Source organism: Trachinotus anak, unplaced genomic scaffold (assembly GCF_046630095.1).
Source record: "Trachinotus anak isolate AG129_WGS33_773 ecotype Australia unplaced genomic scaffold, CSIRO_AGI_Tana_v1 ptg000018l, whole genome shotgun sequence".
NCBI classification, from domain to species: domain Eukaryota; kingdom Metazoa; phylum Chordata; class Actinopteri; order Carangiformes; family Carangidae; genus Trachinotus; species Trachinotus anak.
This window is the reverse complement of record NW_027273869.1, coordinates 16,821,296-16,845,726: the sequence shown is the minus strand read 5'-3', so window position 1 is coordinate 16,845,726 and position 24,431 is coordinate 16,821,296. Positions and strand designations below refer to the sequence as shown.

General features: G+C 41.9%; 1 protein-coding gene across 4 annotated transcripts in view; it reads right to left on the bottom strand.

The window, feature by feature from the left end:
- Positions 1–24,431, bottom strand: part of LOC139635306 (uncharacterized) — a 54,083-nt gene that overhangs the window by 15,586 nt on the left and 14,066 nt on the right. For 3 of the 4 annotated variants that reach the window (XM_071502491.1, XM_071502489.1, XM_071502492.1), the window contains 6 exons: positions 23,300–23,785; positions 18,765–18,917; positions 14,257–14,457; positions 12,031–12,107; positions 9,657–9,762; positions 2,622–2,858 (listed from right to left, as the gene is read on the bottom strand). In XM_071502491.1, the coding sequence (XP_071358592.1) occupies positions 2,622–2,858; positions 9,657–9,762; positions 12,031–12,107; positions 14,257–14,457; positions 18,765–18,917; positions 23,300–23,785 (1,260 nt within the window). The remainder of the gene's footprint in view (positions 1–2,621; positions 2,859–9,656; positions 9,763–12,030; positions 12,108–14,256; positions 14,458–18,764; positions 18,918–23,299; positions 23,786–24,431) is intronic. The other variant, XM_071502490.1, reaches the window with a different exon arrangement.

Here is a 24,431-nt window from a genome sequence, read left to right as displayed (position 1 = left end):
AGTTAGTCCTTTTCAGAGCCTAATGAGGAGCCACAGTTACAAGTGTCCGGACGAGAGGTAGCCAGTGCACACACACACACACACACACACACAAACATTTGTGTGTATGTGCACGGACTCACACACACGACTAAACAAAGGCGAACACTCAGGGGCAAAAAATGACAGATTGTACCAGGACACACTCTGTAAACACACCACACCCACAAACACAAGCACTGTCGGACACACGACGCATCTTTTTACTTCTAGTGTGATGAACAACTTCATTTCCAACCCTTTAGACCTAACTGCAAAGTTCTACTTATGAAATCAACGTATGGAAACTGATTATATATGGAAGACAAAGGGTAAATAAAAAAAATAAAAAAATATAAAGAAGATTTTGGCACATAATCAGCAGCTCTTTGTCTCTTACTGGAAGCGTCTCCTGAGCCGTCCTCGCCACCAGAGCACCTTGTTTACTATAAACGCTGGCATTCAGCGTTTTCTTGCAGTGGAGCGGAGACATAAAAATTTAACTACAAGCAATGTTATCCTTATCTCATACCTAATTCTAATTCTTATCTTGTTCATGAGCCTATATAATGTTTGCTGAACAACGGCTGCTGTGTACACACACGGCAGTAGTTTAACAATATAGAACAAGTGGAGAGGAGTCAGAAAGTCAAGTTTAATAGTCTTGCTTCTAAATCTACAATAACTGGTTGTTTTGGTCTCTTGGAGCAGGTAGAAACAACACAACATGACCACAACATTGACATTTCATCACTAGTTAAGTTGATGTGACAAACTTCACAGCAAAAAGAAATATATTAATACAATCACTCATGGAGTCATGTTTGTGTCGACCTGATGACTCTAAGTCCAATTTTCAGCTCTGTTTTTGGTCTCCACCGACTCCTGAGGGACGTATCTAGCTCTAAATGCTCCACTATGTTCAGCAGCCAGTATCTAACTGTGTCTGTTTCTTAGTGTACTGTGGGCTTTTAGTGCTTTTTTTTTTAGCTGAAAACAGCTTCCTGCTGCAGCAAGACTGATCCAAAACAGTACAGTTGCAGCTCAACAATGAGCTGAAACTCACTATAAACCTGTGCAAAGCCATAGTGAGCTGCAGATTTAGGTGATGACCACAAACACCTTCTTTGACACTGTCACATTGTTTTCACGCTGTCATTTGAAATGCCGGTATAAAAATATTGATTAAAACACCTAGAAGCAAGATGTCACTTTGCACAATTGCCCTCACAGTGTCAATATACTCAACTTTATTTTCACAAGGATAAAGGTACAAAGACACACACACACACACACACACACACACACACACACACACACACACACACACACACACACACACACACACTACAGTCCGCACTCCTGTAACAACACAAAAGCTTCCCATCAGAAATAACCTTGCTGCAGAATTGTGAGGCCAGCTGCAGGGTTCTTTATCCTGCTTGATTACCGTCTGAACAAACCTGTCCAATCAGCCCCATTCATGGGTGCCAGCACTCACAGGACAAATCTGACCTGACTGACCTCTGCAGAGGGCCGGCCCCTCAACCTTGACCCTAGGTGTGGATGCTTATTGTCGGACCCACCGGCCCCACTGCTTTCACAAAGGCCTGGATGCCAGAAATTAGGCACTTGAGGGAAACTGGAGAACTCCTGGCTAAACTCCTGTTTGCCAAAAAAAAAAGCCATTCTAAAAATCAAGTGCTGTAATTGAGGGGAAATTTTTCCAGTCGAGAGGAGTGTTTGGTAAATGTGTTAGGGTGTTTGTGTTTTTCCCACATGCTCCATTATGTGAATACAATGCAAAGAAGAGAGTTGACAGGCAGAGACAGATTCAGCCTTTCAGAACCCTTGATTTTAAACAGTTTAATACTCAGCATTTTCAACCTTGTTTTCTTATATTCATTCATCTTAATGAGCAACTCTGACCAAAACTCTCCACACTCTGCAGAGCTAATATGGTCCTGCAAAGCAAACAGACACTAGCTTCAAGATGTTACGTTAGAAGTTTAGTTCACGTTCGTGCAGGGGTGTTTCCTGTACGCTTTGAGTACAGGTGAAATAGTGAAATATCATCCGGGAAAATGAGTTAGCTTATCTTAGAAGCAAAAACACTGCTCAGCGGTTTGGAATATTATGAGATGGGGTTTTACAAGTCTGGAAATTCATCATGCTGACAGTCATCTTATCCTCTGCAAAGATCACGAGATACGGTGTTTGCAGGTGCTGCCAACTCCACTGTTTCTATTCAAATGAATGAGAATGCAGCACTGATGTCGGCCTCATGCTGCCAGAGGTCTGTACTTTTTTGTTTGTTTAAAAGGAAAAGATTATCAGATGCTCAGGTAGGTTTGTTGTTTTCAGGTGTAAAACTGAATTACACCTGATTTCAGAGTTGCACCTGATGCTCCTGAGGTTTAGCATCAGCTTGAGGACGCTGCCAATTTGTGATTTAATCTTGATCTGTAAGATTCACTAATGAACGGGAATTAATATCATTTTAATTGTTTTTTGAGTTTTGCACTGTATTTCATCATATATTACTTCATTATTTCAACTTTAAACTATACAATAATCCCATTTCCATTTCAGTATAAACTCACAGTCCTCAAAATTGGAGCAACCTTTGCAGCTTTTATTCTGGCGAGGCGCGTCGTCCTGCAGTTTTGAAAGCATGTTCAGCACCTTGGTTTTCCTCTCCTCCATCTTTCTTTCCTTCTCTTCAGCTCTGTGGTCGAGACTCTCGGGGCTCCTCCCTCCAGCTGAGGACTCAACTTGGTCCCTCTGTCCTGGATAATTGGACCCTTCCTCGATGGGGCCCCCTTCATCTGTGCTGGAACCTGGAGCAGAGAAAATACAACATGAAATACATTTAAAATAGTCTTGTTTATGGTAGTATTTGTCACTCTGTCTGAAATGTGTTTATTTCTTAGCACAGGGATTAACTTTTCCACTGTAAACGCTGTAATCAACGCAGTCCTGAAGAAGAAAAACCACATCTGCATTCACGTCGTCTACGTGGAAGTAGCCACTTAGTAAAAAGCTCTAAAACCCATTTCTGGTCCTTTAATAAACACCTATTCTCATTACATTGTTCTGCTAAATGCCACAGTCACATCTCCCTTCAGCCCTTTCAGAGTCCCACTAAGGAACGGACGCTCTCCCTGAAACTTAAACAGCCGTCCATTTTGTCTCCGACCAGCCAATTAAGAGTCCCATTATCTCCCAATACAAAGTCCACAGAATGCACTTCTTGGTGTAGCAGCACAGAGACAAAGCGCCCCATCAATGCAGACTTGAGCTTAAGGAAGGCTCGGATTGTCTCTTACAGCAGTTTCCACTAGAGGGTCGGACTCTTTTCTTCCACCTACTTCTGAAACACGAGTGTTACTTGTGTTGGCGCATGAGCGATAATTCAAATGTGATACATTCGGAGATGGTTGCATTCATTAAGAGGAGAAAGCTTGACCAGCGGAGGAGCTGACAGGCAGCAGATTCATCGGGCCTTCCAAACACGCTGCCGCTGGATTCATTTATCCTGTCAGTGAGCGCGCAGGGGTCAGCAGCACAGATTGATGGAGCCATGTCTGGTCTGACAGGCCGTCTTCCACCACACTGCACACAATCACATGCTGCCGTCAGCCGCCTTGTCCTGCTCAAGTCTCAATGTCAAGAGAGCGGACGACAGGAGGAGAAATGTATTCGTCTTTGGAGAACAGAATTCATCATTTCTTGGTGTTTTTTCATCAGCTACGCAAACCTAACGTCCCTGATAGCAACACTGGCATCATAATAAATGTGACGTGTAAATATTGGCTTTAAAGAATCCAAAAACTTTTCTTTTAAATGCATCATATGTAATTTCAAATGAGGTCAGCATTTATCTTTATTATGGATTCATTCGTTTTTACATTTAGTCGATTAATTGTTTAGTCAATAAAACATCTGAAAATGGTGAAAAATGCAAATCATTGCTGACCACTGCAATTTAGGAAAACACATGCAAGTAGTCAAATAATTCACCAATTTGACAACATATGTGCAGCATTTAGAAAAAAAAATGCTGCAAGAAAATTCAGCAAACACAACTAAATTCAGACAATACAACAAATTATGGAAACATAATGAGGGTGAGGGTGGAATATAAGCAAAAGAATGAATGAATGAAGAATTAATTTTTAATATTCTGATATCAGATTATTTCTGCTGTGTTTTACTCCCTGGAATATGCATTAAATATGATCATTTCAGTCTGTTTATCAGCTTTATATTGATGAAGGTTGGTACATGATACTCCTGATGAAGGTTTGACAAACTACAATGTTGTAAATTAATAAATATTCCAGCAGTAAGTGAGACAGGGTGTGGGAGGTCCTAATGTATAATAAGAGTAATTAATGTACTACAGGCAAACAAAGCCTGTATCATGCTAAGTCACAGAGTTATTAACTCTTCTGTCACTCTCAACATGTAACATGGTTCATGTCTTTTTTGTGCAAATTGCAGTGTTTCTGTATTTGGTTGATTTCTATATTTGCAGCAGATTCTGTTATGCTGTACATGTGTCAAATTAGTAAAGATCTTTTCCTCATTTGCTTGTGTTTTGTCTATTTGCATGCATTTTCTTTAGTTTAGTTGCTGAGACTTCATCGTCAAATTGCTTGTTTTATCAGATTTACACTCTAAAACTAAGATTTTTAAAACAATCATATGAAACAGAAAAATCCTCACATTCAAGGAACTATCCCAATGAGTAATCAAGTAAAAATACCAAATAAAATGTTGATAGTAAAACACTGACTGACTAATCACTTAATCGGCTAATTATCTGAGCACTGGTTAAAATCTATAAACCCAGACTGTTTATATAATGTACAATCTTTAAAGCAGGGTTAAACTCCAACTGAAATTATTCAGGATTTGGTTTCTTCCTTTTCAAACCCTCCTATCCTAACCTCCAACACGGCCTAATCCGTGAATGCACAGTGATTACTGGTCAGTTCAAGCTGGAAACAAGAGCCCATCTAAAACACACAGAGCAGGTTACCATACCAACCGCAGCATCTGAACACAGCAGATAGCTGGATTTGGCTGCGAGTGGCCAAGTCAAATCCCCTCGCTGATCTCAAAAAGGCCATCGAAGACAATAAAAACACACAAACACACACACACACACCACCCACAACTCACACTGCCTGCCCTTTACACTCCCCCCTGCAGCATGGTCCAACATCCAGCGCACAAGGCAGAGGCAAGAAGGCTGGACTTGTATCTCTTTCTGTGCATGTTTGAGAAAGGGATGAGCATCAGCGAGACAATTAGCGTGCCGAGGCTATTCACTGATGCCACCCAGAGCCTTCACTCCTCTATCTCCTGAAAGAATGGCAGAATAGGAGCGGGGCGGAGTAAAAAGGAAAATCCTTGCCAAATTATTATTCATGGGGAAGGGATTTTCCTTTCAGGCCTCCTTTATCGAAGCCTTTCCCAACACGTCACCCTCTCTATCAGCTCTGACAAGTGCCAATCAAAGGGCTTGAGTCCAGGTTTTTTGGGGAAACGCTGGAGGATTTCAGAGACAATAGCCAGCGAGTCCACAGTGGCAGTGGCTTAGAGACAATGGTGACATGGCTACACTGTCAGTGTGTGGTCCTCTGGGGGGAAACGATCCTTGCTTAGTACACGACTAATCTCTGCTTGCACCATCTCTGTCTTTCTGGAGCCTAATCTGTCCTGTAGTTTCCTCAGCTTTCCAGAACAATCCACCAGGGTCAGTTCAGATTAGTGCTCTTTGTGGCCCCCGCTCATCGCTACATTCATTTGGACGCTAACATCTTCAGTAGCAGCTGAATGCTAAACACTGGGGTGAATGCTGAGTGACCAGGGCAGCGGGGAAACAGTCATGAAACAATTATGAGGGGAGGGATTACTCTACCTATGAATTCCTGATGAGCGCAAATGGACAAAGGTTTTATCATGAGCCTCACTGGGGAGCAGCAGCATCTTATTGCAGCCGATTTATGGCTTCAGTTTAATCACAGAATCACACAACCATTTTCAATTGATCCAAAGAGGTGGATGACTCATTGATGTGGAACAGGCATCAGAAAAATTGTTTATCACTGAATAGAAAACATGAATATTTATCAGATTGACTGAGCGGCATTCCACTGATTTCACAGTGAAGATCAGTTTACAACTCAGCCTGTGAAAAGAGTCTCTGGAAGGTTCTTTTTTAAAAGTTTGAATAGTAACACATTCTTAGTGAGAGAAAGAAACGATATTCAGTTATATTATGGGAAATGTAGGATACAGTGTTGATACAAAGGAAGGTATGTCCTTCTTTACATTTTGACCTCTTGTGAGTTCCCCCCTGCAGTTCTTATAAACAGGAAGTATAATGTTGTCATGGAGTCAGTGTGTTACACTCTGAGTTACAACTTTAGAACATATCTGTTTACATTTTGGAAAATTGACACAATTAAAAATATGCAGAATTAACTACTAGTGGTTCCCTTTTCCAGTGTACTCATGGATGTTCTGACAACTATTACTGAATTACTTTGATACTGAAGACAACTTAAAAATGTGATGATTCTCAGGCAAGTTCTGGAGTTTTTTCTGAGCAAATTTATGGATGTTTGTTTGCAATTCTGCAACTCAATCGGGGATAATCAAATCTCCAGAAAGCGTCAGTCAAATTGTTGAAATTCTAAAAATATGTGTTTCATGTCTGTGTGTTCAGATTTGACTTGGTTATGACTCTGACGGTCTGAGTGCCATTTTTGACTCAGGCCAAACTACAGTAAGTAGCTTTCCTTTGTTTTTAGAACGCCGACATGCACCTGTCCCTTTATCCTCAAGCGCTATCTTTACCGCAACATATCAACCTATGTTCCCTAACTCAGCAAGTTCATGTTAATAGATCAACTATCCCTTATGCAAATGGTGTCACAAGCCCATTTTCTCAACTGTCTCATATACACTGAGTCAAAATCAGGTCATTCCCTCCATTACTTAGGAGCTATTCAAAGGTTGAACTGCTTGCACCTCCAGGGTAACCAAATCTCACCTATCCAGACAAAGACATGCCACACACTGGGCATCTTTTAGAGACTGTGTGACCTCAGGCGTAACCTCTCCACGCCCTGCTGATGACCCCCTCTCTTCCTCCTCCCCCCAGAGGGTGACCATGCCTTTGGCCTCCAAAAGGTCAAAGCACACAAGCCATCACCCAAATCCTCTGGGTGACATCTTTTTTTCCATGTTTGTCTAATTCTAATAGGGTAGTTAAACAGGGAAAGTCTTGTTTTAAAATGTGTAAAGGGGCTGAAAAAGCTGCGTTTTAAAGCTGAGGGGAATTTCACTCATTGTACGCTATGACAATAGATGTACATTGTACACATTTAACAAGGTAATAAATCAATCATTCTCTATAAAAAAGGGCACTTAAATCGTATAAAACTCATTTCTTCTTGCAGGGATGACTTGCAGCGTAGAGTCAACACTTTGGGGAGAATCCAGTTAAACACAGAGAAATAGCTCAAAATCTCTGGGTGCCCTGACAACAGCTTGGTTAGGATCCTGAAATAGTAAATATCTACATGTATCTTAATCTATATAATTGTCTATATGTTCCAGGGCCCTGGATGAGTTCAGGTACCCCGGAAAAAGTTGTTCATTCATAATTGAGTTCTATTTTCTTTTAAAATCACACTCAGCAGTTTTGCACTCCAATAAATGTCGGGGACTTTAGAAAGCAGAGGATGAGATTTCCTGACTCTTAGAAACCGCTTTTATTAAAGTTTGAAAAGCACTGGATCCTACAACTTCCATAATTCAACTCATCAGTGTCTTTGTTTGACCCTCACCGACTGGTAAATGCGCATATCGTTCAAACTCCATGCTCCCATATAAAACATATGTAGGTTATATATTTGTAGTCCCCAAGCCTAAGTTGAGATAACTCTGGTGACATCACTTGGGTCATTTGTACTCCCCATTACATAACTCATCACTAATTTTAGCTATTCTGAATGGCTAAGCTCAAAGGTGGGAGAAAATCCTGCTGTTGTATAAAGTGAAGAGACATATGATAAACCATAGAAATGGAGATAACAGCACGATCAGAAAGATGTGTGTGAGGAACTAAAGGAGAGCTTGATGGAAATGTTCAAACTCTGTCTACTTCCTGACCTCCACACACCTAAACGCGAAATAAAACGGGCGTGGTCGTTTGAAAATGGTCATCAGTTTTGAAAATGTACAAAAACTGGCGGATGTAGTCTCCCAGCTGTGACAGCGGACAAGCATTGAATTCTGGGAGGCTGCAGTGATGACCATCAGATCATATGCGTAACCACTTAGCTGGGGTCCTTCTGGGGTGGGGTTATGGGGGTTGAGGGCAAAGGTCAACTAAGAATTTTAGTTTTTTTTTCAAACTTAAAGGAACATTTCCTTTGTATTTTTACTTTGTAGTTTTATACTGATATTTTCATATTTGTTCATATGTAGTATTTATATGTACACATGGTACATGTATAGTGGATATACAGTAGTATTCCTTTGTGTTCTTGGTACTCCGCTATACACGCAGTGAACTCCTTTGGGAGTGGGTATTATGTAGTAGAGTATGTATTTATGTATTACAGAGGATCAACAGGAGATATGTCATTGACCCATGTTTTCTTTTTTTTTAAAAGATGTAAAACAATTAATAAATAATCACTGAGGCTAATCACAACAGGATCATTACTCCTGCAAGTTTTGTGAAAACTGGTGTCAAAACTTTTCAAAGATAGATCATCACAGCCTGCCTGATTTATGGTTCCACCGTCCTCCACTCCACCTGGATGTATTTCATCAAAAACACCACAAACACTGAGTGAATAATTAAGTTCAGCAGCCTGGCGTCAGACATAGAGGATTACAAAGACATATCACTGATCCTTTGGTCTAAATGGTTAGCTGCGGCTTGGCCCTCATATCAATCTCTGATATGATGGATGCATTTGTAACATCCTCTAGGAAAACAGCGTACCATGGACCATTAGTGTTATAGCACAATGACTGATACTGGACAAATGAGTCACCCAGCGAGAAAGAAGCAGAACATGATCACAGCCTGACAGATGTGGTCAAATGAAGGTGGGAGGTAAAAGAGCCATCTATTAGCTCGAGGGTGGCTCTACTTTTCCATGTGGTGACAGTACTTCTGACCTTTTTCCTGTCTTGTGGTGCCAGCTTTTCAGTGTTCGTGGTCTGTACAGTAAGCGCTGCCTCTGAACCCATCACTCATGAGTGTACACAAGCCGGCCACACAGGTAAAGGTGATACTCCGAGCCAGCTGGCCCTAGCAAAGGATTAGCGGGCTTAAGTGTACCGGAGGCAAGGGAACGCCAAACACAGCGCTGACAGTGAGGAGACAATGGCTCCTAATAAACCAGAGCTGACAGGGACTGAATGGGCTTTTACCGGATCAGACTTTAACGGCAAAGACAGGCTCTTGTATTGATTAAGTATTGTGGTTATAGGCTCTTAAGAGTGAGCGCCAGTTTTCAAAAGAGAGGTGGTATGTCATAGCAGCACACACGGATCATGAAAAGAAAATATTTTCTGGGTAGATGCAAGGTATGCAGTACTGTGATTGGACGGGCAGGGAGAATACGAGGATCTGAACATGTTGTATGATGGACTCGGGTCTATGATCCATGAAGACGGTGAGCCAGAGTGTCCGTCAGACTCGTCCTGCAGGGAAAAAGACAGAAAAACTTTTACTAACAGTTAAACCACAACGCCAATCAAACCCTGGGTTCAAAAAGAATAATGAACTGATTAGCAAACTCACTAACTTCTGAGGCTTCAATGGGCATTAAAAGTCTCCTGTTTTGAGGAACTGTGTTAACAAACATCTGGTTCTTTGATTAAAAAGATATCAGCTCAGAGTCAACAACCCAAACTGGTCTGATAACAAAAAAGCACCTAAAAAAAAAATCTCCAGATCTGGATGTGGATCAGATTTTATTGAATGAGGAGGAAGCAGTTGGCCACTCCCTGCAGCACAATAAAAGCCTTCTAGTGGTTTGTTGGTCGGAAACTTGAAGCAAAGCAGAAAGTTTTCAGTTTGCATTAAATCAGATAACAATGAGGCTGTTTTCTGCTTGATGATATCACACAGCTACCGAAACACTAAAAACTTAAATTAACAGATAGATATTTTTCGGTGAGTGTCCTCCTAATGTGTAATGTGATTAATTGGTAGTATAGAATCACCAAGGACGATACAGCGTATGTGGGATGAATCTTAAAAAATTAATCAATCTTTAAGTTATGTTGCATGTCTCGCTAACAGTGAGGCTAAAGATTAAGCTAATAATAGTCTTCACCTAGTAGTATAAATAAAATTACTTCCAGATTCTGGGTCCATATCAGATTAATAATTATATGAGCTATGTGAAAGTTTTGCTGTTGCTACATCGCTAACATTAGCATCAACATCTTTACTTACCAGTTTAGGAGAAATGTTGCAAATTCAGCATCAAACTTCATTCCTTTACTCACCAAGATCTATCTCCAGTGAAAGCAATTCTCTTGCTCCTTTGCTTTTATTTCTATCATTTCTTTTCCTTTACTAAAGTGAGAATGCTAACCAGTTAGCACCGATACAGTCATACTGTCTTATCATTTCCGATACCGAGTCACTGTAACATATACTGTAAATGCAAAAATGACTAAAGCTCTTGGCAAGACTGATAATTAAACAGCTGTTAATGCTAACGTTGGCTACATAGCAATGGCAAAACATACACTTCTGTGTCGTTTACACCACCTGAACAACAAGGCATTTTCAATATCCTTCAGCTATGGAGCTGGGATTATGTTTCTGCAAAGATACACATAGACCTCTCTACAGGTCACAGAGCCTGGCACAGAAGCCAACATGCACATCTACTAAATTTCAACAAATCATCATGTGAACTTGGGCATCAAGATGAGTGGTTGATCTAAATTGTGTTGGGAGGGTGGGGTCAAAATGGAAAACAAAAAAAGGAAGGTATATCTAAAAATCCTCTGAATTTCCCCCATGCAGGTTTGTCTTTGTGCATCTTAGTTGAAGTTGACATAATTACAACTGTTGGCCTTAACATGAACCTACAGTATTGTTAAATTCTCCAGGAGACGACTGTGTCTTTATGTTGAGGAACATTTCGCTCAATTAAAGGCTCCTCCCACTTTAAAACTCAAAACATACCACTGGTTTATCAGCTTCTCTCCATTATAAATAATCCAGTGTGTGAATACTTGCTCCAGTGAGGTGTATTATGCAAATGGTCGTATGAATCCTGCTCTGAGCACTCCAGCTCCTCATTGTGGTTAGGCATAATTGTGGGGGGCTTATGAGTCTCATTCATGCTTTTCAGGGGCTCTCTCTCATCCGTCATAAAGGGGAGATTAATCGTAGATCACGTGGAGCACCTGCGTCCATTCCACTGCAGCCCAGCATGCACAAGCCCTGTTTACCCCCCTGACCCCTCACCCCACAACCCCTGTCTGATCCTGGTGGTGGTGCATCCTCCAAAAGAATCCCACCGTGTCGGGCGTTTAGCCGAGTGTACCCCCCTGCGACAGAGCAATGAGCTGGTGTAAAAGGCTGCCTGTTCCCGTACAGTCGATCCCTCCCCCCTCCTGCAGCCCGTGACTGATTAACCACACACCTGCTGCACGCCGCGTGCCCTCTGTTATATTGTGTCTCAATTATCAACAACAATTTAGCTCGTTTTACTGGAATGACAGTTATAAATGCATGCCAGTTCAAGTTTGTAAAAGGGGGTCTTTGTGTGGGAGGGAGTCTCTGTGTACCAGGTTTGGGGTTATTGTCTGAAAGGAGTTGATTCGCGAAGATTAAGTGTTTGCTCACGACAAGCCACAGTCCTGCTTTTGGAGGAAATCTGATAGATGAACGGAGGAGGGGGGTAGAGAGTGAAAAGCGATTTCACAAGGGGCAGCGGCACTCACCGATTTGTTTTCCTGGACTTTCCCTGCGGAGTCACACCTTTCAGAGATGCTGCCAGCTGTGAGGGGCCTCAAAACACCTGACAAAACCACACAGAACACAGCGTCAAGCTGAAGGGAGAGGAAGCAATTGTGTGTTTGCAGTTGTGGTGCAGACAGGCAGGCAGGCGTGTGCGTCCGTGCACGGGTGCACATAAATGTTAGCCTCGGGCACACACTTACATGCACACTTGTCTTTTGTACTTGAGTGTGTGTGCACAGATATGAGTAATGTAGTGTATTAGTTCCAATTATGGCTCTTAATCTCTGAGCAAATAATGGCAAAAAATGGAGCAACAAAACCCCAGAGGAGCACCTGTCTACAGAAGCGTGCCAGGTGCAAACTTTGTCCTGCAGACACAGAGAGAGGAAAGAGCTTCCAGCTCACTCAGACAGATCTGCTCTTGTTGTAAACAGTGGTGGAACAGATGCATGAATACTAAAGCAACACCACCATGGTTACCAATTTTTTCTTTGCTGGTAGAGAGCCAGTTCATTCAAGTTACAAAAAACCAATTCTCTCCCTTCCTTCTAGTGATCTCTAACTAATGCATATAGTTTTGGTTTTATAATTACAGGTTTGGAGTTTGCTGCTTCTGGGATTTCTGCATCTGTGCCAATAAAGTGGAAGTGAATGGAATTTAAATTGTGCTGCTCATTACATTGAAAATTCACAGTTAAATATTCAACAGCACCACCTCCTTCTGTCCCTGTTTCTGTAGATAGTTCACAGATTTTGCAGTCAACAGTTTTCATGGGAGCTATTTCTTCACTGGAAAACTGTTCACAGTGAGGTCTGTAGATTATCTGGAGTAAAAACAACATTAACCCCCCCCACCCTTCACCCCCCACCCCCCACCCCACCACGAGCAACAAAATCAGCCAACTCTCAGCATGGAAAAAGGACAATACAAATACTCACTTAACACTAGAGTTAAGTGAGATGCTTCTTTGTAATTTGGTTGAACTGAGCCTTTAAACATCGTCCGTGTTTATCTCCCTCTTCAAGGCTTTATCAGACTGTAAACAACTGGCGCTAGACTAAATGAGTTTTCTGTACACACTCTTCTCAGCTTCTTATCCATTGTTATGTATGCAGCGCTTGGTTCTAAGTGTCTCCGGCTATCTTAGTCGGACTTTCCCAGTTAATAATCCACTCCAGCGGTTTGATCTTTATTAATATGGCACATCCTGATATCCCTATAAACCTTTCCTCTCAATTGCCCCACCTCTGAGGAAAAGCAGTTAAGAGCTCGCCGCGGCATGCCGGGGAGCAGATGAGAGGCGGTATCACAGCTCATTAAAAGACAAGCTGCCTGACGCCATAAAGGCATCGCTTACGCTCAAGGCCGGCCAAGGACTGAGAAAACACACCTACAGTGTCTTGTTTTCCCCCCTGTCTTCTCATGTGTTTTTTCCATACACACACACACACACACACACGGACACACCTGTCTGACTGCTCCCTGTTATTAAAGTGACGGTTTTTGCTTATCAAACGATCTCACTCAAACTGTCAGAAAGATTTGACAGAGCAGGAGGTTCAGACTCAGTAAACTGAGATTGCTTGTCAGTCTCTGTGAGCTTTTCCTATCACCAGTAATCACATGTTCACATCACAGATCAATCACAGACACTAGTCAACTGAATAAACAAGTTTGCAATACTTATTAAAGAAACTTGATGCTGAGACAAAGTTTGTCTATTGAGTGTGAACTTCCTCTTCTGGCTCCTCTTCCACCTGGCATTAACAGGCCACTTATATCAAGTGTATCTCTGTGTTTTTGCTGGATTATATTTAATCCTAGCATTAAAAGGAGTTTATGTTAAATTCCCATGGATGTCACTATCTCCCACAATATTTAAGAGCTTTAAATCTGCCAGCAAACACTTCATCGTACTGAGAGTTGGATATTTGTTCTGCATGGAAATGTTTTTTTTTTATCAGTCTAACTGTTAAGTGTAGAAAGGGAAATTTGCCAGTGATATGAAATTAGTTCATTTTAGTTCAACAAACAACTTTCAGCCTCCAGGTTCACTTTTCATGCTTGTAAATAGTTGATTATAGTGTTTGATTGTGTCTATTTTAATGTGTTTTGAGTGCACTTATTTCTTCATCATGATTTCAGAGAAAAAAAGGGGGGTTCATTCATATATATCATATACTTTTAGGCAGGTGAAGAGCGATACCTTCTGATGTCAGTTGTGGATCATACTGCATTCTCAGATTCATCCAGTCCTGCACCGGTGAGAGCTCCTCCTCCAGATCGCAGGGGCTCGGCAGGGTCTCAGGTTCCGGTCGGTCCAAGAGGAGCAGCTGGACCCGGGACAGGGAGCCCAGGTTCCCTGAGTCACAGCCCACCGTCAGCGCTGCCAGGCCAGGAGACAGCTCTGCTGGAGACAACAAAGTCTGAGATACTAGACAGATATCCTGCAGCGCTGCAGCACATAACACATAATCTGAGTTCTACCAAACTGGTTTCCTTTTCCATAGGTGAACCATTCATAAAAGTAAACAGACCACTGATGGGTCCACAATGCAGCTGCAAACCATAAGCAGACAAACCTGGTATTTCATCTTATATTCAGACATAAAATAGTATTTTTCCTTAAACAATACAAATGAGAGTGAGATCATTCTATTTTCTAAAAATCCCGTTCCACTGTTTTTCAGGAATAATTGTTGAAACAAGTTTATCAGAATTATAAACCAGATAAAATACTGTAATTCTGTTGGGAAATGTTGCTGCTCCAACAAAGAAGAAGAATCACTGCACTGGCATGAATGTTGACACTGGCAAATCAGCCCTGAAATACAATAACTGGAAATACACAAGTAAAAAACAGAGATACTTTGCTTTTCTCATTCATGTGAGTATTTAATCAGTTTCTGAAGGTGCGACTGCATCAGCTCCTTTCTTGACTGGTTGTTGCATCCTTTGGTTTAATCAGTATAATGATGCTATTTTGGTGTATTAAGACACAAGTCAATATACTGACATAAAAAGACCTCTACAACCATGCTAGCAGAGTTTTAAGCCTGCTAACATGCTAACTTGCTGATGTTTACCATGTTCACAATCTTAGTTTAGCATGTTAGCATGCTAACATTTTCAAATTAGAACTGAAAACAAGCTACAACTGAGGCTGATGTGAATTTTTTTACAGGTGTTTGGTCATAAACCAAAGTACTGGACAAGTTGTAATGTTGTTGAGATGAAAACTGCAACAGTTGTTGAGATATTTCACTGAAAACTGCAAATATGAACCTGCTGGTGGCGCTGGAGGAGAAGTCAGAGGGTCTCTAAAGTAATTAGCATTCATCCTCTGGGGACCATGAATGTCTGTGAAAAAAATCTAATAGCAATCCAACTAAAAGTTGCTGAGGTATTTCAATCTGGATGATTCCTTGAGCAGCACTGCTAACACAGTTAAAGAGGTGAATGGAAAATACTGTATGTACAGTTTAAATATGTACACCAGAAAACAACTGTCAAAACAGAAACATCTTCACAATATTTATGTATATACACTGTAAAATACCCTTCATATAATCAGAGAATCAAGAGCCCGTATCTAAAAATGTGTTGTAAAATTTTACAACTGTTGACCTTTGAAAATAGTAACTCAAGGTTATAATCAATGACTTGTTGAACTGGTTCATGAAATGAATTTCCCTGCCTTCTGTCCACACAACCTCCAATCCCCCCACCCCAGAGAGTCTCACTACCCCCCCCCCCCAGGCTCCAAAGTTCTCATCGTCACACCCAATTAAAAGCGGATCAGTGACAGTGTGGCTCAGTGCCCATGCAAATCCCCGGCCCACGCTGGCTGGGTGTGGAGCTGCCATTCCTCTCCGAGGGGATTTCACACAACACGCTCCGCTGCAGGTACCCCTGCTACACACACACACACACACACACACACACACACACACACATACACACACACACACACACACACACACACACACACACACACCCTCTCTTTCCCAGCAACATCCCAAAAAGCTGCAGAAAAGCCTCCGTAACCCTTTTACATTAGAATAGCTTTCACACAGAAAGTTTTCTGTCTTTTTTTTTTTTTTTTTACTGTGTTATGCAACGTGTCCAGTCTGCTCCCACACACACACACACACACATTCTTCTGTAAAGGTTTTTCAGTTGGGAAGTCAAACTCCTGTGGGTGTCTGTAGGTGCGCTGATGTTTGGTAAAGTAATCCCTCAGGTGAGAAAAAGGAACTGTTGCCTCAGCTGATAAATGAAGGAGTCGTTGAGAGGAAATCCCTGGGATAACTGTGGCTGTAACATAATGTGGCAGGACACACTTGCAGTTTGGCCCAGTATTAGTCCATCATTAGCCAGAAGTAGCCACAAGATTGAAAGACACTTAGCAAACACAGTGGCAGATAACAAATGACTACTCTTGTGATTAGGGTGTTGGACACACTGGTTACCACCCACACAGGGTCAGAAAGACAGAAGAGCACGGGCACACTTCTAATTAACAGATGGAGAGAAACCACTTTAACCATTTTCATGTCAAAGCTTAGGATGAGTCCTTTCATTGAATGCGCCTAAAAAATAAACATTCAAGGCCGGGCAGGGCAGCCTGATTTTTGTTATAGTGTTCTGGGATTTTGCCAGATCAAGTCTTTTTTCAACAGTAGAAATAAAAAATAAAAATTCAAATTGAGGCCAGTTGTTGGGACAGAAGTCAAAACCAACTCAAGTTTCAAGTTCTCATCTTTGTGGCTTAAACCAAAATCAAAATCTGCAGCTAAAAGTCAAGAAGGACTTGACTCCAGCAGCAGCTGTGGACTTGAGGAGGCACAACGTGGGCTGGGATCAAACTACATTCAGTCTAATTCAGTCATATTCAGTCAAGGACTGTCCTTGGCTGCCTTTCTGTCACTTGCTTCTGCTTTTTGGAAAAGAAATGTATGTACATTTTTGTTTGGGTAGATTTTCCTGCGCAGAAATGAAACTGGATGGATTTGCACCTAACTTGGTGGAGGGATGGGACATGGGCAGGGGAAGAACCCATCAAATTTGTACCGAAATGGTTAAAGGGGTCAGATCCAGGAATTTCTAAATTTCACTTTCCTGAACATTTTTCAACAATTCCTTCAATTTATCAAGAAATAAAGTATTGATCTTGATGTAAAACAAACATATTAATGGTGTTGAGATCTATAGCTTTGTACAAGTTGGTGTAGATCCAGAAAATAATCTGGATGTCACAGATTTGTGCAGGACTGTTTGGCCTTGCCTGAGCTCCACTTAATACCACCCTAGTTTCCTATTGGGCTTAATTATTCAGTTCTGAGTCCAGAACTGAGCATTAAACAAATCTGCATTATCTCAGTTTGTGAGGACGAAATAGAGAGACACAAAAAGACAGCTGGAAGTTTCTTAGATGTAAAAAGTGAAACTATATGTTGTCTGCTCTGTTGCTGTTTGCACATGAGCAGCTTTAATTTAATATTTTCACTTTTTGCAACCAAATATTAGGTCTGTTTGAAGCCCCACCTGTACCTGACAATGAAATACTCCTCTTCATTTCTGCCACTTTGTGATTTAGCCTGATAAGACATCTGCATTTGTCAATAAAAATCCAGCTCATTGTAGCTTTAAATCAACCTCCTTCTATACACATGTAAATTGTTCTTCGTAAATCTCTGATAAAAATCAGTCTGGGGCATTAGCTCACATTTGGCAGAGCATTTGGTTTGAGCCCAGAGTTGATGTTATCATGCTGTGGTTGCTGTGGCAGCAGATGCCCTGATCCTTCCACATCCTCGGGGCAAAGGTCGCCAGGTTCAGACAGAGGTTCGGGTCAAGCAAGCAGGTTAAACACCTTGTCAGGGATTAGCGGGGCTGCGAGGGAGGTGGAGGAAGTCTTCATTGGCTAATGTCTCTCTCCGCAGCTCACTGAACCACCTCCAGGACACACACCCACACATTTACACATGCTATCTAACACAGGCACGCACACACACAACACATTTACTCAGCCTTTGTTGGCCAACATGGGCCGATACAAAGACCTGACACAGTGAGTGCTCAGATAAGCCCATCCCTGTCTGCAGCAAGGCAGAAGTCACAGAGGAAGGAGAGCATGTCTAATTGAGACATTAATGGAGCCACACACAGATGGAAACAACAACAAATCAACACAACTACATTAAGTGCAACACAATGTCGGCGGTTATGACTTTCAATCACGTATTTATGGACCCTATACTTTTTGTCACAATGTAGTGAAAGAGGAGCTTGAATAAAGTCTGGCTGAATTTCCAAACCCTGATAATCTGCTAACTGCAAATTAAACACAATGTATATTAAACAATTTTAATAATCTAACTTTAATCTGGTGATGAACGAGTCTGAAATTCAGGATTAATGTTGGAAGTCAATGGACAGAAAATTAATTGCCAAAATGTGAAATTGAGTCATTCATAAAGCAAAAAATGCCAAAAAAATTGAAAATTGTTAATTGTGAATTTTTTCCCAATTTTTTTTTTTTTTTTACATTTCGTGGATGATTTACAGTTAATGAAATAACTGTAAAAGAAAACTAAAGAAAATATGAGCATACTAATTTGTAAATTAGTATTAAACACAAACTACAAATGAGGCTGATGGGAATGTAATCTTTTTGGGTTGACGTGTGAGTGTCTTTGTGTGTGTTTGTACCTGTATCAGGTGAAGGGCAGGCTGAAGAGTCTGACGCCGGGTCCAGGGATGGACAGGAAGTAGACCGAGGGGCGATGGCCTCCAGTTCATCAAACACATGGGACCGACTGCAGCTGAGCTCCGAGTAGCGTGATGCTGCCGTGCCGCAGCGTCCTGCAACAGCACAGAGTGGGCGTACTGTGTTATGATGGTGATTTTGATGATGAGAATTAGATGCAACTTTAATGATCCACGTGGGCACAGTGGGTTGCTGCATTAGGAAATAATTGGATACAACAAAGAAGTGTATTATAATAATAATAATATTAAAACAACTTGGAGATTGAAATAAACACACTGCAAAAAGAAGCTATATATTATTTTAAGATGATTAAATCTCACATTTTCTCTATTTACACTAGCTTAACTTGGTTCAATTTAATTGATTTTCTCTATTTATTTATTTATTTATTTTCCTCTGGAGCTCACAAAGAATGCTGACGACTAGAATTTTAATGATAGTCCAAAAATCTGTGAAGACAATATTTAACATTTTGGAAAACCATAAAATTATTTTCTCACCAATTACACCACTTATTTTGTACGGCTTAAACAAACAAGACATAAGGTGTAATTAATGAATTTTAGAGCTGATGGGGTTCTTGGACAGAGCTAGGACAGCTGTTTCTGCTCTCAATCCTTATGCTGAAGTTGAACAGTCTCTTGACTGTGTCTTCATGAGAGTCGTGTCTTCTCATCTGACTCTTTGTCCTGAAAGTGGAGAAGCATGTATTACCCAAAGTGTCAAACTATTTCTTTAAGATAAACTTACATGGCCTTGCATTGGCTATACTGTTTTGTAATTGTCTGATTTGAAAGTTTGTTTACCCCACTGGCAGATTTTTCGTGTGACACAAAACACAAAATTCTATGAAATAATTTTTTTGCAGTGCACTTGAAATAAAAGAAGTAAACAAGAGAACAATTAATGTTATTGAAATTGTATCAGATTTTTCTCGCTAAATATATTTTGAAAGAGAATGCATCAAATTTCACTTTATCCACTTGTAGTGGTTTCAGTAAATCTCAGGGATGTAGACGGGGTTAGTAACTAACGAGATGTGAATAAACAAAGAACAGCACAGAAGCCGACAGGTAGAGAAAACGCTCCTGGGGGATATTTTCTGACGCGGTGATATCAGGATATAAATCTTGGCTGGATGTTGTTGTGGGTTTAGTTAAAGCCTGTCACTTCCAGTGTTTACACTCTGACAAGTGGACTAAACAACCCCAGGACCTCCAGGAGAGAAACCACACAGGTGAGGTAAAAAAAAAAAAAAATCTGTCAAGAGGATGGTGTTACAGTCGGACCTCGGGGCAAAAGAAGTCTCATCTCACCTTCAATAAACAGAGCAAGGAACTCTTCCCTTAAGCTCTAATTACCACAGACCTCACTCAAAGGAATGGCAAAAACCGTCACGCTAATCACTTATTACTTATCTCCTCTCAAACCATCAAAACAAAAGTATTTCACCCTGCCTGGTTTAGGAATCAGAGGATTAGCGAGTGAAACTGTTTCACCGGGTGGGGTGTTTTTTCATCGTCCTGAAAGAAGCTTGTTGAGGCTTTTCTCACATTAGAAATGCAGAACAGCTTGCTCTGGACAAAAGGATAATATATACAGAGGCTCTAAAAGGAAAAGGCAAACTCAGCTCCTCCACGTCTGCCCACATGACTGAGTATAAACGTACACACGAAGCCACCCTCACACAGTCAAGTAGAGCAGTGACGCGCACACACCACTGCACTATTGTGCACTTGAGCGGCTCGGAGCTCTACTCAAAGAGACAATGGAAGGACTTGACTTGACACTTCAAAGCATATTGCTGCTGTCAACTCAGCTGTCATTCACAGCCGACAAGGGCCGCACCAAGTCAGGGCGAGTTTTTCGGGGAGGTTAAGGGTGGCGGTGGGGGGTCACCGAGTTTGATATGACAGAGTTAGAGACAGACAAGGCGTTCTCTGTGTGCCAGTGGCCCTCTTTTCCTGGTCACAGTGCCGGGACTGAAAAAGACCCAGAGTGGAGAGGCCAGGCCAGGCCAGGCCGGTGGCCCTCTTCATTGTCAGGGACAGTTACACCCTGGAGATGTTGCTCAAAACAGGTCAGCTCAGGGTCACTCTATGAATTGTAGTGGATCTGAGAAAACCATGAGGGGGGTCACAAAGGGCTGAGTGGGATGAGGAGATTCCCATCAGCCTCTGAAAGCAAATACAGTATGTATACCACACACAGGGTTAAAAAAATATCTGATCAAAATCTCTATCTACTAAGCCCATTTTCATAGTCTTCCTGAAAATGAGCATCTCTTTATAAAACTTCTTAACTTCTTCTTTTAGCGATCATTCCTCCTTCCCCTATCAGATGCATTGAAATTGTTCTAAGAAGGGATCTCTCTGTGGCCAGTATCGACAGGAGGAACAATTACAGCGACTGCAAACTGCTCCAATATACATATGAGACTCTAATAGCCCTTTTCCACTGAATGGTACAGGTTCCATCGGGCAAAAAGATGTGGATAGTACCTGGTACCTGGTATCACCTTCGCCAAGGTCCAAAGCAAGCTGAGACGTGAAGACACTGCAGAGAATGAACCTCTCCTTTAAAAAAAAAAAAATACAAGGGTTGAAAATGTCTGGGTTGTGTTGGATCAGGTATCAGTGAGGTATGAACTATAATCCAGGAAGGTTGTTTTGAATTATAGATCTATACATTTGAAGGCTCATCGGATGCAAATACACTGCATGGTGGTTTATTATGACAATGACAAAAGGATTTTACAGGTCTCAACCTTCTCGGCTCAACCCAGTGCACCGCTGAATGATGCTGACATGAAAGTTGGCTCCCAGGTAAAACAACCTGGACAACCCTGCATTTTTCTGCCGGGCCTTTCTGCATCAGCATGCTGTGCTACTGCTGAACATGGCCCTAAATGAACCCAATCACAGTTCATTGACTGGTTCAACTTTGTCTTCATGTCCATTTAGCAGACACCTTTATCCAAAGCGACTTGCAAGTGAGGGTCATCACTAAAGCTTCAGTGCAGTAGGAGACCTCAGTGTAAGTACCAAGTACTACATCTGGTCAATAAGCGCAAAGAGATCTAGTAAAGAAGAGCACAGTGCATAGTAAGTGCTAGTTAGGCAGGTAAGGGTGTTAAAGGTGTTAGAGAGGAGGTGCTCTCGGAAGAAACCAGTCTTCAAGAGATTCTTGAAGATAGAGAGGACCAGCCCTGCTCTGATAGAATTCAACAGCTTGTTCCACCATTGGGGAACCACAGACAAGAACAGTCTGGACTGTGATTAACTTGTGTGTAGGGATGGCAATGCCAGATGACATTCCTTGGAGGAACGCAGTGGCCAAGAAGGAATATAAGGCTGAATGATTGAGTTCAAGTGGAACATTTCTGGTGCAATCACCTTCAAGTAAATCGATTTAGATGATCTGGCTAAACTGTTGGTGTGGTGTTTACAATATGTCTAATGGCTGTTGTGTCTTGCCCCATCAAACTTTGCTGTAGCAACGTCGCCGTGTCAGCAGTTACTTTGGTGAGAACAGTGTTAATCAAAACTGATGGAAATGACGGCCGAAACTACAAAAACAAGACAGAAGTTGTAATAAACGAGACTGATCCTTTAAGCTTTACATGCTGCCACATTGAGGCCGCATTTGAGATTGAATTGCCTCCATCTGCAGTAAAATAAATGAACCAGTGACACTCGCTCTGTGTCTGCCATGAAGAGAACAGCGTGCTCCGATACAGCATGGGGCCCCCTGCAGTACAGCACCACACAGAGAACAGTAGATGTCTCTGATAGAAAAGAGAAAATCCCTACACAATTTCCACATTGTTTGCTTTCTTTCATAAAGTTCTCGGAGGAGTCAGATGTCAGTGGCCCCGTCCTTTATCCCCATTGGGAACGGTAAATTAGTGGCCGCAGGAAAGCCGCGGAGGTATTCTATTGTGGCGGTCCTCCTCAGTGTTCTGCCGTCAGCGAGCGGTGGTCAGTGTGGATTTATGACCATCGGCTACACGTCTCCCTCTCAGAGTCCAGAGAATAGCAAAGGCACGGGGGAGCCGAGGCTGAGAGGCACGGCACACGAGGTAGGGACCTCGGCGTCTATTGTTGGGGCCCTCATGCCTTTGAACAAGGAATCAAACGGTACCAGCTTTTCATCAAAAGCCCTCCTTTCTATTGCTGATTTAGAGGAAAAAGAAAAGCTTTCTGCGTTATTTATTACGTGGTGGGAGGAGGTGGGGAAAAGCAGGCTGACAGCAACGCTTTCACAAGGTGTTGATGGGGGCAGCAGCATCTGAACGCCTCACTATAGAAACAGGCTTTGATTTCCCTGTGTCTGGCCCAGCCTCTTTGTTTATGGGTGGATGTCCAGCCATGTTCAGGACAATCAGGGTGTAAGAACGTGGGCAGGAGCGCAGGGTCAGCCAGGGAGGAGGCTGCGAATGGTCCATATGTGGCCGGCAGAGCTCATTTCTCACCTCTGACTGGGGAGATGGGAGGCAGGACAGGCCAGTGATGACTCTCCAGCCGACTCACTGGTGGAGAAGGGGTCAGCTTTGCTCCTGACCCTGAGCAGGGAGTGGTCGTCTGTGGACTGGGGCAGGAAGACCAAGTGGTGGATGGGAAAGTGAGTGTAACAAGGCCATGATCAGGGTCCAAGGATGGGTCGAAAGCAGGATCTACGAAGGCATCTTGCTGGAGATTTTCTGCAGTTTTTGTGCTTCTGCTGCCTCTCAGAGGTTTGTCTGAATTAGGGCGGAGGCCTGAAGTTGAGCGAGATGAGAGGGGTTTGGTTCTGCCAAAGAGAGGCTCGTAGAGTGGAGGGTTGGTGCTGGTATTCACTGGGGATTGATGAGGGTTGGATCCTGCTGGAGGGAAAGAGGCCAGAGGTAACTGCATCGGTGGGGAAGGCTGGCGTGGTGATGAACAACCGCTGCCCTCTGGGTCTGAGTCTCTGATATCTGCTGTAAAAAGACAGAAGAAACTCAGAGGGTAATTTCATTTAACACATTGTTCTCTACCTGAAATGATACGATGATGAGTGTAATCCTAAATTACAAAACCCAGAGTTCGGATCATTGTCTTTTGTGTGTCCTCTGCTCTTCTCACCAGTTTGTGCTCTGAGAAATGGTAGTGTCTCATATTTCTATGTATCAATCAGAATTGACCAAAACCTGATTCTTAATCTGATGACTATTGGATGGTTGTTTGCTCATGTTGCCAGGGAGACACCACTGTCAATCAAATCTGATCAAACCACACCAACCTGCTGTAGCAGATCAACTAAACTGTTGACTGTTAATAAATAATGACAAAGAATGTTTTTTGTCCCGACTTAAACTTTGATTTGTTACTTATATAGTTTTTAATGATAAATTTAGCAACTACTGAAATATAAATATATGTGCTTTTTAATAAGTATAATTTTAAGGTAGTGTTTCATGGAAAAGGCTCAACGTCTGCATGTTATTGTTTTGAAAATTAAAGGAAACTTACGTTCATTTTACTACAGTGATTTGTAATGTTACACAATGTTTCGTTTCTTCTTTGCTGAATCACTGGTTTATTTATTCAAACTGATTTCTGCTTAATTGATAAAGTTCATTATTT